A 14,179-nucleotide genomic window follows, 5' to 3' on the forward strand; every position below is an offset into this window, starting at 1 on the left:
CACCTTGCAGGCCGCCGCTGGGCGGTGAATAGGGAATGTCTGGCCGCTCAGTTCCCAGGTCCATAGCTCAGGAGGACGTGTCGGGTGGGGAGCTGATGGAGGTTTATCACCGCCACTCTCTGTTTTCGAATACTTACAGCGTGAACGACACCGACTAAAGGGTCACGGCGTGCGCCTATGTCGTTAAATGTGTATGCAATGCTGGGTTGACGCGGGAACGTCTCCGAACCGTGAACGCCATGCCATATTGGTGGAATTTCCTGTGACCGCCACACGAGGCTGTCAGCGCACAACTTACGATGCACTAGCCTTTATTTTCAAAATTGTCTGCGCCTCTGAGCCTGCGCTGCTTTCGGCTCAACTTGTGTTCTGCTTGTCCTCAACAGCCGGTGATTTGTTGTCATTGCTCCGTAGTCCGTACCCTGAGCCCGTGCCCCGTGCGCGGTGAGTCCGTATCCCGTACCGGTGCGCCGTACGGTGCCAGACGCCGGCCGCGGGTCCGTGCCACTCGATTACTCGCAAACACGTGCCGGGTAATGGTAATGGTTTTATTGAATTAAAGCCCGATTGTCGCCCGTGTTAATCTCAGCGGTCAAATGTGCCACTTTACGACGGCCCGGTGCATTTGGCTGGAGCCTTTCAATCGATTTTATTGTTTTATGGTTTTATGGCTGGCGGCTGGGCCGGCCGCTCAAATGGGTCCCCGTGTGCTCACCATCGGCCGGCCGACCGCTTTTAAAGACTAACAAGGGGATAAAGAGTTCCAAACACAATAACACTAAACCAATCAAACGCGGCCGCCTATAATTGTCGGCACTTCGTTATATCTTAACCATCTGCTCTGGGAAAGGCTGGCGTCTGGCGGCCGGCTCGGCTCGGCTCGGGCTGGCGTGGCGCTGGGCCCGATGGCGTAGCGTCCTACCCCGGGGGTGTGTAACACGTGTCACCTGCAGTGGCGGGCTGGTAGGAGTGGGGAGAGATAAACTACACGGCGCCGGTGAGCCGTCAACGCCTGCCGCCGGCCCCGCCCGCGGCCTGACCGGGCGGGCAGGCGCACCTGGCCGGCTCCCGACTCGGAGAGTCACAGCACATCCTGACTCTGGACCCACGATGTCCGACTCTAGGACTCTCAGCGGATCCAGAGATGCTGGATAGCGGCGGTTAGTGTATGTGATTGGCTCATTCGTCTTCGCCATCGCCACTCGATCAATGCATTTATCCGGACGGTAATGGGAATCAGCCACTCACGCTGCGATTTCATTTGAAGTCGTGCCGCCGCCTGGCCGGGAGGCTGAGGGCCGGTGGTCGGACCGCCGCGCTGTGCGTGCTCTCTGTCCTCTGCGGTTTGTTGGGGTGCACCTTCCGGCCTCCACCTGATACCTACCGATCGGCCCGCTCCGGGCGCCGGAAACTGGGTGTGCCCCCGCCGCCAGACCAGCCCCGTAACCCCACCCGGTCTGCAGGAAACGGCGACTGCGTTTTACCCGGGCGGGAGCTGCGTATGAGAGAACGGGTGGCCTTTTTGTGCCGGTTTCTGTGGGAGTTTGATGCGGAAATACGCGACCTAGCTGAACTCTGCCTTGTTTGTATGTTCCGAGCTTAGCTGACTCGGTGTTGTCAAAAGTGTTCTTTATTCCGTCATTGTGCTGAAATTGAAAGGCCATTAGAGAAAATTACTGCGTTGTCTCATTTGTTATGGAAGAATACCGATAACAAGAAATGAGATGGAAGCAAATTTCCTGAAATTTTGTGCAAGTGTCACATAACGATTATTTCTGCTATGGAGAATTCAGCCGTTTTTTTCGACTTAAGTGTCGAATATCGCATATGTGAACTGTGAAGTCGTTGAATTGCCGGCAACTGTTATCAATGTTGTCGATTGATCGGTTTTACATGTACCTAGAATGCTTTCTGATAGGCTTTTGCTCTCAGATATTTTTCATTTGCTTCTGGGATTAAAACGCTGAAATTCGGATAAATGATGATTTGGTGCATCATATTTGCGTCTGTTTTGCGTTGTTTAGAACCCCATTTTCCCTTCAGCAAACGCAACTCATTGTGCGAAAAGATGATGTAAGATCATCTGGGCAGTATTGTTATTTCTCTGGTGCCCCAGGCGTATAATTTGCCTGCGCCCGTGACCGTGCCGGACTGGCGGCGAGTCGGCGGCCGATTATTTACCGCGCTCCCTCTCTTTCACTGGACTCGAACCGGCCCCGTCCCGGCGCGGCCAGGTGATATCGGACCGCTATTGTCAGCGCCCGGCCGGCTATTGGGAGAGTAAATCGGCCCCGGGCGACCAGTTGAGACGGGCCCGACTGGCGGCCAATACAGACGCCGGAGGCCGGTATGGCGGCCAATACAGCCTCATCAGGCCAGCCAGCTACCAGGCCGGGCTGCACAGCAATGGAACCTACTTGCGGGAAACGGGGAGCGAATATCTGAGAATGCATGACACTCTCGGCGTGACGGTCGCAATGCCATGAGGTTAATGATTAGATACAGGGTCTATCCAGGTCCCTCTGACGACAGCGGCAGCGCGCGGAGGCTGGCTGACCTCGACCGGCCGAGCTCCTGCGGTCGCTGGAGCTATTTTCAAACAGCACCTCTATAAACCCGGTCAGAGACAGCTCAATGCCACTGCGGGTAGATGCGGGCGGCTTACGGAGGCGACACTGTGTAAAGGCGCCGTTTTATGATGCCGCCCGGATTTGGTGCGCGTGGCTGATTACAGACCATTCAGCGATGAGCGACTTCACTGGAATGACCTCTTCGATAGTTCAAGCTCTGGTGTTGCCTGCGCCTCATCAAACAAGAAACAGACTCCAATTTAATTTCAAACAGCACATATTTCGATATTTAACCCGCGCCCTGCTGGGGGGGGGTGTTTGAACACCCCCCCCTTGTGGTTTTTCGCGAATATCTCAAAAACGGCGGCGCTCCGCGCCGCGCGCCGCCGTTTTTGGTACACCTTATCATACATCAATTCTACACATGTTGTGAAAATTTCAGACCAAGGTCATTCAAGGTCAGGTCACCAGGTCACTTGAAGTGACCTCACCTCATAAAAAGTTTCAATGTCTGTCATAGCTACACCGAGTGACCGATCGCTTTGAAACTTTCAGCGATTGCTAAGAGCAATAGCATGTACAAAATGTATATCTCAGAATTTTGACATCGATGACCTAAGGTCAGGTCAATTTTGCGACCTCCCCATTTTAAGTCAATGGGAGAAAATTGAAATGCGCCTCTTTTGGACAAAAGACATTACCCCCGCAGGGGGCTGACCGTGGTCAGAGCTGCTGCTTAGCCGGGGTCGTCTGGCTCTGGCTGTGCGGCGGCTGTGACTTCGGCCAGTAAGGGGAGTAGCGCCCCCTCGGCCCCAGCTTGACGCGCGTTTTGACCTGGACTTGCCTTGCTTACTGGATGGATTGTCTGCAGGATTGGCCCCGAAGGGGGTTGGCAGTGGCCCGGGTCGCTGTCGGACTGGGTTCCTTGGGCCTTTGCCCCGCGGCGGCCTTGGCCTCGGCCAGCAAGGGGAGTAGCGCCCCCTCGGCCCCAGCTTGACCCATGCTTGCTTACGACTTGCTTGGATCGCTGGTTGGACAGATGGTACGGCCCGACTTTTCTTGGTTTTCGTGGTTTTGTTTCTCTTGAGCGGTCTCTGTTTGCTTTTGCTTTGCTTCTCACCGGATGTCCGCGTTTCGTTCGATCACAGCTTTCTGATTCTTTTCCTACCTTTTTCGTTGTTTTTGCACCCGCAGGAACACAGCCGAGTTGGGCTAGTGTAAGGGGAGTGGCGTCCCCTCGGGTACCAGCCGGTTTTACTAGGCTAGGCGAGCCGACCCGTACCCCAGGACAACGGGATCCTGGAGGTTGAGCCCCCCACCGTGCGGAGCCAGTCGCGGTGGCTGGGCAACACGCCTCTTTGGCCCTGAGTTCTGTAAGGGCGGGACACTCAGTGGGGCGCCGCACTTGAGGAGCCATTCCCAGTCGTGACGCCGCCGGGGGTGGTGTCTGAGAGGTGTCGCCGGCGGGGTTCGGGCACTTGTGCTCGTCCTCCGTCGGTGGGACTGATCTGTCGCTGCCCCTGGCGGTGACTCGGCGAGGCGTCAAGGGAGGAGGCGGTATCCGACCGTGGGGGGTGGTGAGTCTCTCTCTCCCCCGCGGAAGGTGCCGCCAAGTCCCGTACAGTCAGCTCGGCCGTCCTAGGCCTTGTAGCGGCGCCGTTGCGGAGCGTCGGCGGCCGAGCTGGCGGAGACCAACAGACTCACATGGATAACCGGACCAACCCCCCTTCCCCTCAATCCAATCCCTCGGCTCCGGCCGACTCTCGCCCGTTGGCCTCGGCCGGCGGGCGAACGTCACACGAGAAGGTTCCTCGAAACCCAAAGATCCTTATCCTAAGGAGCAGTGACAAACAGCTGGGTGCGCTGTCCCCCTTCCAACGGAAGGACGGCTGCGACCGCCTCGGCAAGATCCTCCGCTGCGATCGGATGCGCGATGGGGCTTTGGAAGTCGAATTCGAGAAAAGTGAGGAGGCTGCAAAAGCCTTAAGCGCCACCCGATTTGTGTATACCGAGGGACGGGCCTCCGGCAGGAAGCTGGTCTCTGTCTCTCTCTCAGTTGAGCCGCACAGGTCAAAGAACTCGAGCAGAGGGGTCATCAACTGCTTTGACCTCAGAGACGTGAGCAATGACGACATCGCAGACGGCCTCGCCGACTTTGGCGTCACAGCAGCACACCGCATCTTGGCGAGGAGAGGCACGGTCCCCACGAATAACATTATCTTAACCTTTGACTCCACCGACATGCCGAGCGAGGTTCGCGTGGGGTACGTGAGGGTTCGTGTGCGCCCTTACGTCCCGGCTCCCATGCGTTGTTTCCGCTGCCAACGTTTTGGTCATACGAAGGACAACTGCCGAGGCAAACCCGTGTGCTCCAAGTGTGCTTCCCAGGACCACACTGACGACACGTGCAGCTCGGAGACCCCTCGATGCGTCAACTGCGGAGAGGGGCAGACACCGCACTCCGCGTATGACAGGTCCTGCCCTACATACGTCAAAGAGAAGGAGATAAACACCATCAAGGCTACCAGAAATCTGTCGTTTAAAGAGGCCCGGGAGGTGTATAACCAAACTCACCCGAAGACCTCGTATGCCCAAAAGGTGCGAGTGACAAACTCAACCGATGCCTCCCAGATGAGTGTTGCACAGCTTGTGCAGCTCCTCAAGCGATTCGGCCTCACTGTCGTAGCCACTGATGGCTCAGCGGACCCCCCGGCGCCTCGTGCGCCGCCGAGCGACACGGAGCAGGCTGCTCAGGAGTCAGTGTGGGGTCCACCCAGTCCGGCTCCAGCCGCGAGTGGAGACGAGTGGACCGTCGTCCAGCGCCGACAGGGTGGTCGGCGCCCCCCGGCGCAGGGTAAGGCGCCACCCACCCCGCCCCGCCCCCGACCGTCTACGGCGGTGCAGGAGGCTCTGCGGCGGGGGGAGGAGGAGAGGAGGGCACGTGAGGCGAGGAGGGCTCGCCTCGTCCAGAAGGCCCTCGAGGCTAAGGAAGCCTCGTCTGCCGACTCCGCCTCCGGGAGTGCCAACGCGGCCGCCGCCGCTGACACCCCGGAGACACCTGAGGCGGGGACTCGGCCCATCATGGGTCCCCCGCCGCCTCCTCCACCTCCGCAGCGGCGGCCACCACCGCCGCTGCCAGAGACGCCTGTGTCGAGGACACAGGCCGCCGCCTCGACATCCCCGTCGGGGCAGCAACAGTCCTCCGCGGCTCCAGGGCGCCTCGCCAAGCGGCAGACGCCCCCGAGCTGGTCGCCCTCGGAGGGTGACGCCCCTCGGGCGAAAAAGCCCCAGCAGGGCTCGAGCCACGCCCGATCTGCCTCCGCTGAAGGGAGGCTTCACCGAGAGGGCTCGGGGCACCCCCGCATCCGTTACGGGGGGAGCGCCTCCTCGGAGTTAGAGGACCTAGTCTAGTCTTTCAGTCTAGTCATTTCCTCTTTTATCCTTTTATCTTTTTCGCGCTATTGCGCTTTTTTACCAGGTGCATTTCTCTCGGTGTTTTTTACCTTTTTTGTGGTCAGTCAGGTATCTGCGTGCGCCTTTGCCTCATGTTATACGCGCCCTTTTTGCGCCTTTTTAACCACGCCTTTTATTCTACAGTGGAACTGTAGAGGCCTCCGGGCCAACTACCAGGACCTACAGTCTCTTATCCGTTGGCGCACACCCCTTGTTTTAGGTCTCCAGGAGACCAAGCTTGCGCCAAACGTCACCTTTGCCATCAAGGGCTACTCTGTTTTTAGGAGAGACCTGGACACCCCTACCATTGCCCATGGAGGTGTGCTTCTGGCGGTTCACCACAGCGTACCTGCGCGCCAGGTGCCGCTGCAGACTCCCCTGCAGGCGGTGGCCGCCAGAGTTGATTTCAACCACCGGGAACTGACTGTGTGCTCCTTATACCTTCCACCAGGTATAGCGCTCCCGGTGGTTGAGCTTCATCGACTTGTCGATGAGCTTCCACCTCCGGTCCTGGTAGTCGGCGATTTTAACGCCCATAGCCTGGCGTGGGGATGCGACACGACTGGCACACGTGGTCGACTTTTAGAATCTTTTATCCGCGATGAGGCGCTGTGTATTTTAAATACAGGACAGCGCACCCATTTTACAACACCCTCCGGTCAAACATCGGCTCTGGACCTGAGCTTAGTCAGTCCGCGGCTAGCTCAGCTTTTTACCTGGTCCGTCCATGACGACCCACTCGGGAGCGACCACTTCCCAGTGTGGCTGGAGCACCAGGAGTCCCCAGTGTCGGGCAACCGTCCACCTAGGTGGAATGTTCGGAAAGCCGACTGGGGCGAATTCCAGGCCGCTGTAGAGGCCTCTGTTTTAGCCAGAGCCGACGCCTCTGTGATGTCTACAGAGGATTTTACATGTTTACTCAATGACTCCGCAAACGGGTGCATACCCAAGACGTCGAGTCAGCCTCGTCGTCCTCCGGTCCCGTGGTGGACCAAGGAATGCGGAGATGCGATTCGTGCCAGGAAACGCGCTTTTAGAAAGTTTGACCGGAGTAGTACTACTGAGAACCTCATCGCTTTTAAGAGAGCGCGGGCTTTTGCCCGACGCGTTTTAAAGGAGGCAAAGGCTGTTTCATGGCGCACTTATGTAAGTTCCTTAAACCGTTTTACTCCTACGACCCAAATATGGGCACGCATGAAGCGCATTGAAGGCCGGTTCAGCTCTGTTCCGCTTCCGGTTTTAAGAGTGAACAACACGGACATATCTCACCCTTCAGACGTCGCAGAGACGATAGGTCGTGCACTCTATCAGCGCTGCCGAGGAGAGCCGTCCTCACGACCTGCACCAGCCGCCGTGGACTTCAGCACAGCTGAAAATTTGGTGTACAACGAGCCTTTCTCTATGGCTGAGCTCACGTCTGCCATCAGCTCGTTGCGCAGCGTCTCAGAAGGTCCGGATGCTGTCCACAACGACATGCTCCGTCATCTCCCAGCAGTTGCCCTCGAGGCGCTGCTAGCAACTTTCAATTCGCTTTGGGAGACTGGCACTTTCCCTGAGACCTGGCGGGAAGCCACTATCATTCCTATCTTGAAGGCTGGCAAGTCGGGACATGACCCTCTCCATTATCGGCCCATCTCTCTCACATCATCGCTATCAAAGCTGATGGAGAAGATGGTCAATGTGCGTTTTAGCTGGTTTCTGGAACATCATGGTGTTTTTACAAACGCCCAGTGCGGTTTTAGAAAGCACCGCAGCCCTGTTGACCACATTTTAGCCCTTGACACCGAGATACGCACCTGTTTTACTGAAAGGAAGCACCTTGGAGCACTGTTCTTTGATATTGAGGCGGCCTATGATACAGTCTTACGACACAGCATACTTTTCAAAGTATATAAGTACGGCATACGCGGCCGGATGGGCCTCTTTATCGAGAACTTTTTATCGGGTCGTCGGTTTAAAGTCCGAGTCGGTAACCAGTTGTCTAGCAGTTTTATCCAAGAGAATGGAGTTCCTCAGGGAGGGGTGCTTAGTGTGGCGTTATTCGCAGTGGCGATTAACGATATCGCCGATGATCTCCCGGTCTCTATCGGCAGATCGCTTTTTGTTGACGATTTTGCCATCTGGTTCGCCGCTTCCAGCGCTCGGCACATGGCCAGACAACTGCAGCTTGCAGTCAGACGGCTTGAGAGATGGAGCCGCGACAATGGTCTCCGTTTTTCAACGAGGAAGACTGTTGCCATGCATTTTTGTCGCCGCCGCTGCGCCGACCCTACATTGGGTATCCGTCTGTACGGACAGACGATCCCCACGCAGCCGGTGGCGAAGTTTCTTGGTATGACGTTTGACGGACGTTTGACGTATAAAGAACATTTTAAAACGCTTCGGGAACGATGTTTTAAATCCCTGAACGTTTTAAAGTGTGTTGCCCGCACATCATACGGTGCGGATCGCAAAACTCTGCTCCTCTTGTACCGGTCGATCATCCGATCGAAGCTGGACTACGCGTGTTTTGTTTATGATTCTGCAAGTGAGTCCAGCAAGAAGTACCTGGACGCAGTACATCACGCTGCGCTCCGCGTTGCCACCGGGGCTTTCCGCACTTCTCCAAAGAGTAGTCTTCTGGCTGAAACGAATGAGCCACCTCTAGCTCGTCGTCGCCAGATGCTGGGGATGCGTTACACTTTGAAACTTCGCCAATACCCAACGCATCCGACGTACCCGTACGTCTTTTCACGTCACGCTACTCGATCTGACGGGAGGGTACGACCGTCGTTTGGAGAACGCATGGGAGGTCTTTTTTCAGCTGCTAACATATCCTTGCGTGGCGTTCGGCGTACCTGGGACACGCCCCCTCCACCCTGGAAAAACGCCAATCCGCAAGTGGACCTCTCACTATCGACTGTTAAGAAGGACAACTTGTTGCCTGCTGAGGCGCGAGCCAGAGCCTTAGAGCACATTGCCGTTTATGATGGTTTTATCACGGTTTATACAGACGGCTCGAAGACAACCGAGGGAGCGGGCTGCTCTTTTGTCGCTGGTCGTGACACCCGCTCGTTTTCTCTGCCACCTTCCGCCTCGGTGTTTTCTTCAGAGCTAGTCGCTATAGAGAAGGCTTTGTGTTTCATCGAGGTTTCTGGCAGTCCCTTTTACTTGATTTTATCTGATTCTCTTAGCAGCTTATTGGCCTTACGTACTTTTAACTCAGTTGACCCCATCGTGCGGGACATTTTAACTCGGCTTACGTCGGTGGAGCAATCTGGAAAATCAGTCCGTTTCTGCTGGATTCCCAGTCACGTCGGCATTGAAGGCAATGAGCTTGCTGATGCTGCTGCCAGACGCGCCGCCGCAGCACCCTGCACTCGGCGCTTGCCTCTGCCTGCCCGGGATTTTTATCCGCTGGTGCGACCCTTCATGCTTTCAAAGTGGCAGGCAGAGTGGGATTTGTGTGTAAGGAACAAGCTGAGAGAGTTGAAACCAACTCTAGAGCCTTGGCAGTCTTGCATGCAAGGCAATCGTTTCCATGAAGTGGTCCTCTGCAGACTCCGTATTGGTCACACATACGCGACGCACAGCTATCTCCTTTCAGGAGGTGAGCAGCCTTTGTGCAACAGGTGTTCCGTGCCTCTAACCGTCGCTCACGTTCTTTTATCTTGCCCACTCTTTGAACGGAACCGGACACGCTACCTGGGCTGTATTGCTCCTGGTACCACTATCCGCCACTTACTGGGTGACGAGTCACCCTGGGTTTTATCCGGCAATATTTTTTCCTTTATCCGTTCGGTCAACTTCCAGGTGATTTACTCAACCTGACCCAATTCCTCTCTAGTCTACTTGTCTAGTCAGTTGACTGTTACGACGCTCTTGCGTTGTTCTATCTTACCTTGTCTTTTTTATCAAGTCTTTTACTTTCTAGCCTTGGTATATAGAAGGCCTCTTGTTTTGAAACACTTGCTTTATTAGTGTGACGTTATGGGCGCAAAATGACCTTCGCAGTCGGCGCGCCCTAAAGCCCCAATGAACAACAACAACAAAAGACATTACAAACACTCCCAAACACTGAATTACAAGTGGTTTAGACACACTGAGCATGAAAATGGTGTCCGTGACCCCTGTTTATGCCCTGAGGTCATCTTAGGTCACGAATGGTATCTAACAGTTTTTCGCAATTAACTTTTGATAGAGGCATGCTAGAGCGATGAAAACGCCTTAGATGTGTTCAGCTCGACGATAAGGATCGACTGATATGCAACATGACCCTTTCCGGTCAGGTCATGACCTTGACCTGAGGTCAATTTTTCAAGTTGACCTTTCAAGGTCAAGTTATTGTTCATTCGATGCGTCTTGACGAGAGGAACACGATGCCGGTAAAACTAAGCTCGTACAAGGCTTGGGTCAAAAGTTATTGCAGAAAAACTGTTTCCGAAAAAATCGGCTATTTTTGCAGTTTTTTCCCCCTGCAGGCAAAACCGTTGACGTTAGGTCAAATCTGAGAGAATTACTCAGAAAGGGCGTTAATAGGGCTATCGAATTCGCTTTTCCGCGGCGCTGTAGCTCTATTGGTTCCCGAGTTATGCGTTGGCTTCTTGGAAATTGTCGACATTCGACCTGGAAATCGGCGAAATTTTGCCTTCAATGACCTCTGGTGACCTGACCTTTGACCTGACCAAAAATTGACCGAAGTGATTTCGTCATTATTTTTGACGCTCTTTCGAACGCCGCCTTCCGCGTATCGCTACGTGGCCCAGGAGCCGAGTTAGAAGGGGGGGGTGTTCAAACACCCCCCCCCCCCCCAGCGGCGTGGAAATCCAGGACCCCCAGCCGGGCGCGGGTTAATTGCGGTGAGATGACTCTTGTTTGCTCACATTTCGGAAAAGCATGCTTCGAAGTTCGAACAAACATTCTTACCTGCTAATCGACGTCTTGTCCAACCGCCCTACCTTGCCGTCCATCTCCATTCGTTCGTTACGAACCTATGTAAGAGGTTGCGGTTCTGCTGTCCTGTGGTGATTGCAGTATTGGCGTCTATGCTGACCAGTATGAACCTGTTGTTGACCCCGATGCTGACCCTGTTGTTGACCCCTGGCTGACCCGTGTGACCGGCAGACGTACCACCGGGTGCGCAGTAACCGGCAGCTGCGGCTCCGCTGCAAGATGCGCAAACGTCGCGGCGAGGACCCGAGCGACTGCGGCGGCGGCTGCGGGTCGGACCGTGCCGACCAGCAGCACTCGACCCGGCTGGCGCCGCCGGCCAAGGTAAGGTCGAGCGAGACACACCAGGCGGCTTACTGGGCACACCACTATTTTTCGTCAGCTTGCTGTAGTATGATGACTGGCGGTCTCGATATTTTTAACTCATGCCTCGTATTATAGTCATGCTTCAGTTAATTGCTGTTTAGGGTCGTTTTCTGTCCGTCTGCGTCTGGCTGTGTCTCAGTACCCCCGGCCTCTAACCGTGCCTTCCCTCCCCGCAGCGTCCTGCCACGGCGCTGGGCGGCGCCGCGGTCCCGGCCAGCCCCGGGAAGCCGGCGCCGGCCGTCGCGCCCGACGATGACGAGGAGGTGGATGTGCTGGGAGACGCCGACTGTAACGGCGGCGCCGGCGGCACCACCCCGGCCGGCGGCGGGCCGGCGAGCGACTGGCGGCGGCCCAGGGACGACTCGGGCGCCACCGACCTGCGGACCACCGGTCAGTGAGGGGACCAACCGAGGGGAGGGGGCGCCACCGACCTGCGTACCACTGGTCAGTGAGGGGAGCTGCGGGGGATAGTGGAGCTTCAGGGCGGTGTGCTGGAGCTGGGATGATGCGACTTTCTGGGAGTTCAGACTGAGCTGCTGAACGTTTTGAGTCAACAACGCCCTGTCCCGGGCCAGGCCTATGGACATAGTGGCCCGCTCTAGTCCTGGGTGCGATGATGCTCTGACTCACCTGCTGAGTGAGTTAGCGAGTTACTGACTTTCTGACCCGTGTCTTTGTCCAGGTGTGGACGTGACGGCCCGTGCCAGCCCCGTGTATGAGGACGGTGTGCCGGACACCACAGCAGAGAAGGGCTCCGCGACCAGGTCAGTCGTAAAACATTTCTGGGCAGCACCCTCTCTTCTACCGGCGCTGTGTGACCCGTCCAGCTAAAGTTAACTTGTTCTTTGGTGTTGCCGTTCGTATTTGGCTGGCGGTACTATTACTATACTCTGTTCCATATCAAGCTTGCGGGGCTCTTACATTCAAAGACGCAAAGTATTGAACGGAGCAGCAAAATGTCGAAGGAACTCCGACCATGTGTGTATTTCAGTGACCCGTCGGCGCCGCTGGCCGCCGAGCTGGAGCGGCTGCGCGCTCAGCTGGCGACGCTCGAGCACGAGACGAGCCGGTACCGGTGCGGCGTGTGCAGTCGCGCCTTCCGCCAGCCGCTGGTCTCCACACACTGCTGGCACGTGCACTGCACGCCCTGCTGGAACGCCGCGCTGGTCAGTACGGGTGCGGCGCCGCGCAGAAGGGTTCGCAGCTCAGCGACTACACCGCTGCTAATGTGTTAGTCGTAACAATATCTCTGTTGTCGCGGCCAGACTGTAAGTGGACCACCACCTTCTACAGCAAGGGAAGGACGGAGGTCTTGAAAGCGGGGTTATTGACTCAGGACGCACTTTGCCAATTGTTGAACGGATGAAATTTGTAAGTGTTGACTAAACATGGTGTGTTAAGCTCGCCGCAGTAATGACAATAGCTTTTGTCTACCCTGGCTCGCCCTGTGTGTCATGCGTGCCTGTCTTTGCGCTGACCACCCTCCCTCTCTGTTTCAGGGTGCCGACCGGCGGTGTCCTCAGTGCAGTGTTCACGTGGACGCCGACGACTTGAACGCCATACACGTCTAGCTTCCTAGTCCCGATGGCCCGTCACGTGCGGCACAGCCATCTGCCGGGCGCGCACGTGCATACGAGCTGATGTTGTAGACCCTTTACATACACTTGACTGATGTGTGTGAGCACATAGACACACATGCGCACATGATCGTTTGTCGGGTCCGTTAGATTTCCCTATTTGTCCAAATCGCACGGTGCCAAGGTATTGTGTAGGGTAACACATTCAAACCGACCCGTTAGCAGCCCGGGGACGCCAGTCTGGTCTCGTCTTACACGGGTGTGTGTTGGGCGTTCGGCGGTTTCGATCGCGGGTCGAGAGGGTGTCGCCTGCCGGCCGCCATTCCGACGAGTGGCGGGGGGGGGGGGGCGGACCTCGTCCGCCTCTGACGGGGTCCTCGTCGCCCCATGTCGTTCCCCAGGAGCTTCTCACAATGTTACACTGTATGTGCTAGGTCTGGGGGGGCTCGTGTAAAGTCGCCGGTGTTATATCCAGTCGCCCGCGGTCTCACTGCGGCCGTTCGCCGCGCCGGGCGTGGTACGCTTGTACCCTGTGCTGTTGCCATTGGTGCGGCCAGTATCGGCAGTGAATCACACGAGGCGCGGGCCGCCGGAGATACTGCACAGTACCGCGCCGTGCCGCTCGGCAGCTCAGGCGCAGCCGAGTCCGCGCTGTGCTGTCTTATCTGGCTGGTCTGGTGCAGCTGCAGACGCGGCGGGTGCGTCGAGCGCGCCGCTGGAATGGTCAGTATGGGAGCGAGGTATGGGCGGAGGCTCCCCTGTTGTGTGGTCAGTATGGGAGCCAGGTATGAGCCGCCGCAGGACTCCCCTGTTGTGTGTTGATGTTACCCGCCGCAGCGGGCTGATCCTATTCGTGCCAAAGACAGTTGTTCTGTGCAGTGGTCCGTTTGAGAGCGTGTGTGCGTGTGCGGCCTCCATAAGGAGCTCACCATTCCCGTGCTACTTGGCGTTGTGCGTGCGTGGTGTATGTGTGCTTAATGTACAAAGTAATCCAGAATACTACGGTACAACCCTGACACTGCGTCTGGATGGACGGTGCGGGGGAGAACTGGGGTCAGTTGGCGCTTGGGGAGGGTCACAGGCGGGCTGAGCGTGCTGAACCAGATGCCGCAGTCAGGGGGAGGCGGTTGGATACGATTGAACTAAAGGCTGGGCGACTCGAGCATCGTAGTGACACCGATGAATTAGGAGCCTTTGATCTGATTGAGAATTGAGCCGTTCAAAAATTTAAAGCGGCCATAACCCGACTGATTGGCCGATTGTAGAAAAAATCATGTTCGCTGC

The 14,179-nt window shown here is 56.5% G+C and overlaps 1 protein-coding gene across 2 annotated transcripts in view; it reads left to right on the forward strand.

Moving 5' to 3' along the window:
- The window catches only part of LOC122387561 (E3 ubiquitin-protein ligase Rnf220-like), a 47,897-nt gene extending 33,986 nt beyond the window's left edge, over window positions 1-13,911 (forward strand). For both annotated transcript variants that reach the window (XM_043377880.1, XM_043377879.1), the window contains exons 5-9: window positions 11,127-11,276; window positions 11,495-11,708; window positions 12,001-12,082; window positions 12,310-12,484; window positions 12,818-13,911. In XM_043377880.1, coding sequence (XP_043233815.1) covers window positions 11,127-11,276; window positions 11,495-11,708; window positions 12,001-12,082; window positions 12,310-12,484; window positions 12,818-12,889 — 693 coding nt within the window. In that variant the 3' untranslated portion in view covers window positions 12,890-13,911. The remainder of the gene's footprint in view (window positions 1-11,126; window positions 11,277-11,494; window positions 11,709-12,000; window positions 12,083-12,309; window positions 12,485-12,817) is intronic.
- The last annotated feature ends 268 nt before the right edge of the window (window positions 13,912-14,179 follow it).

This window comes from Amphibalanus amphitrite, unplaced genomic scaffold (assembly GCF_019059575.1).
Source record: "Amphibalanus amphitrite isolate SeventyFive unplaced genomic scaffold, NRLGWU_Aamphi_draft 000289F_arrow, whole genome shotgun sequence".
NCBI lineage: Eukaryota > Metazoa > Arthropoda > Thecostraca > Balanomorpha > Balanidae > Amphibalanus > Amphibalanus amphitrite.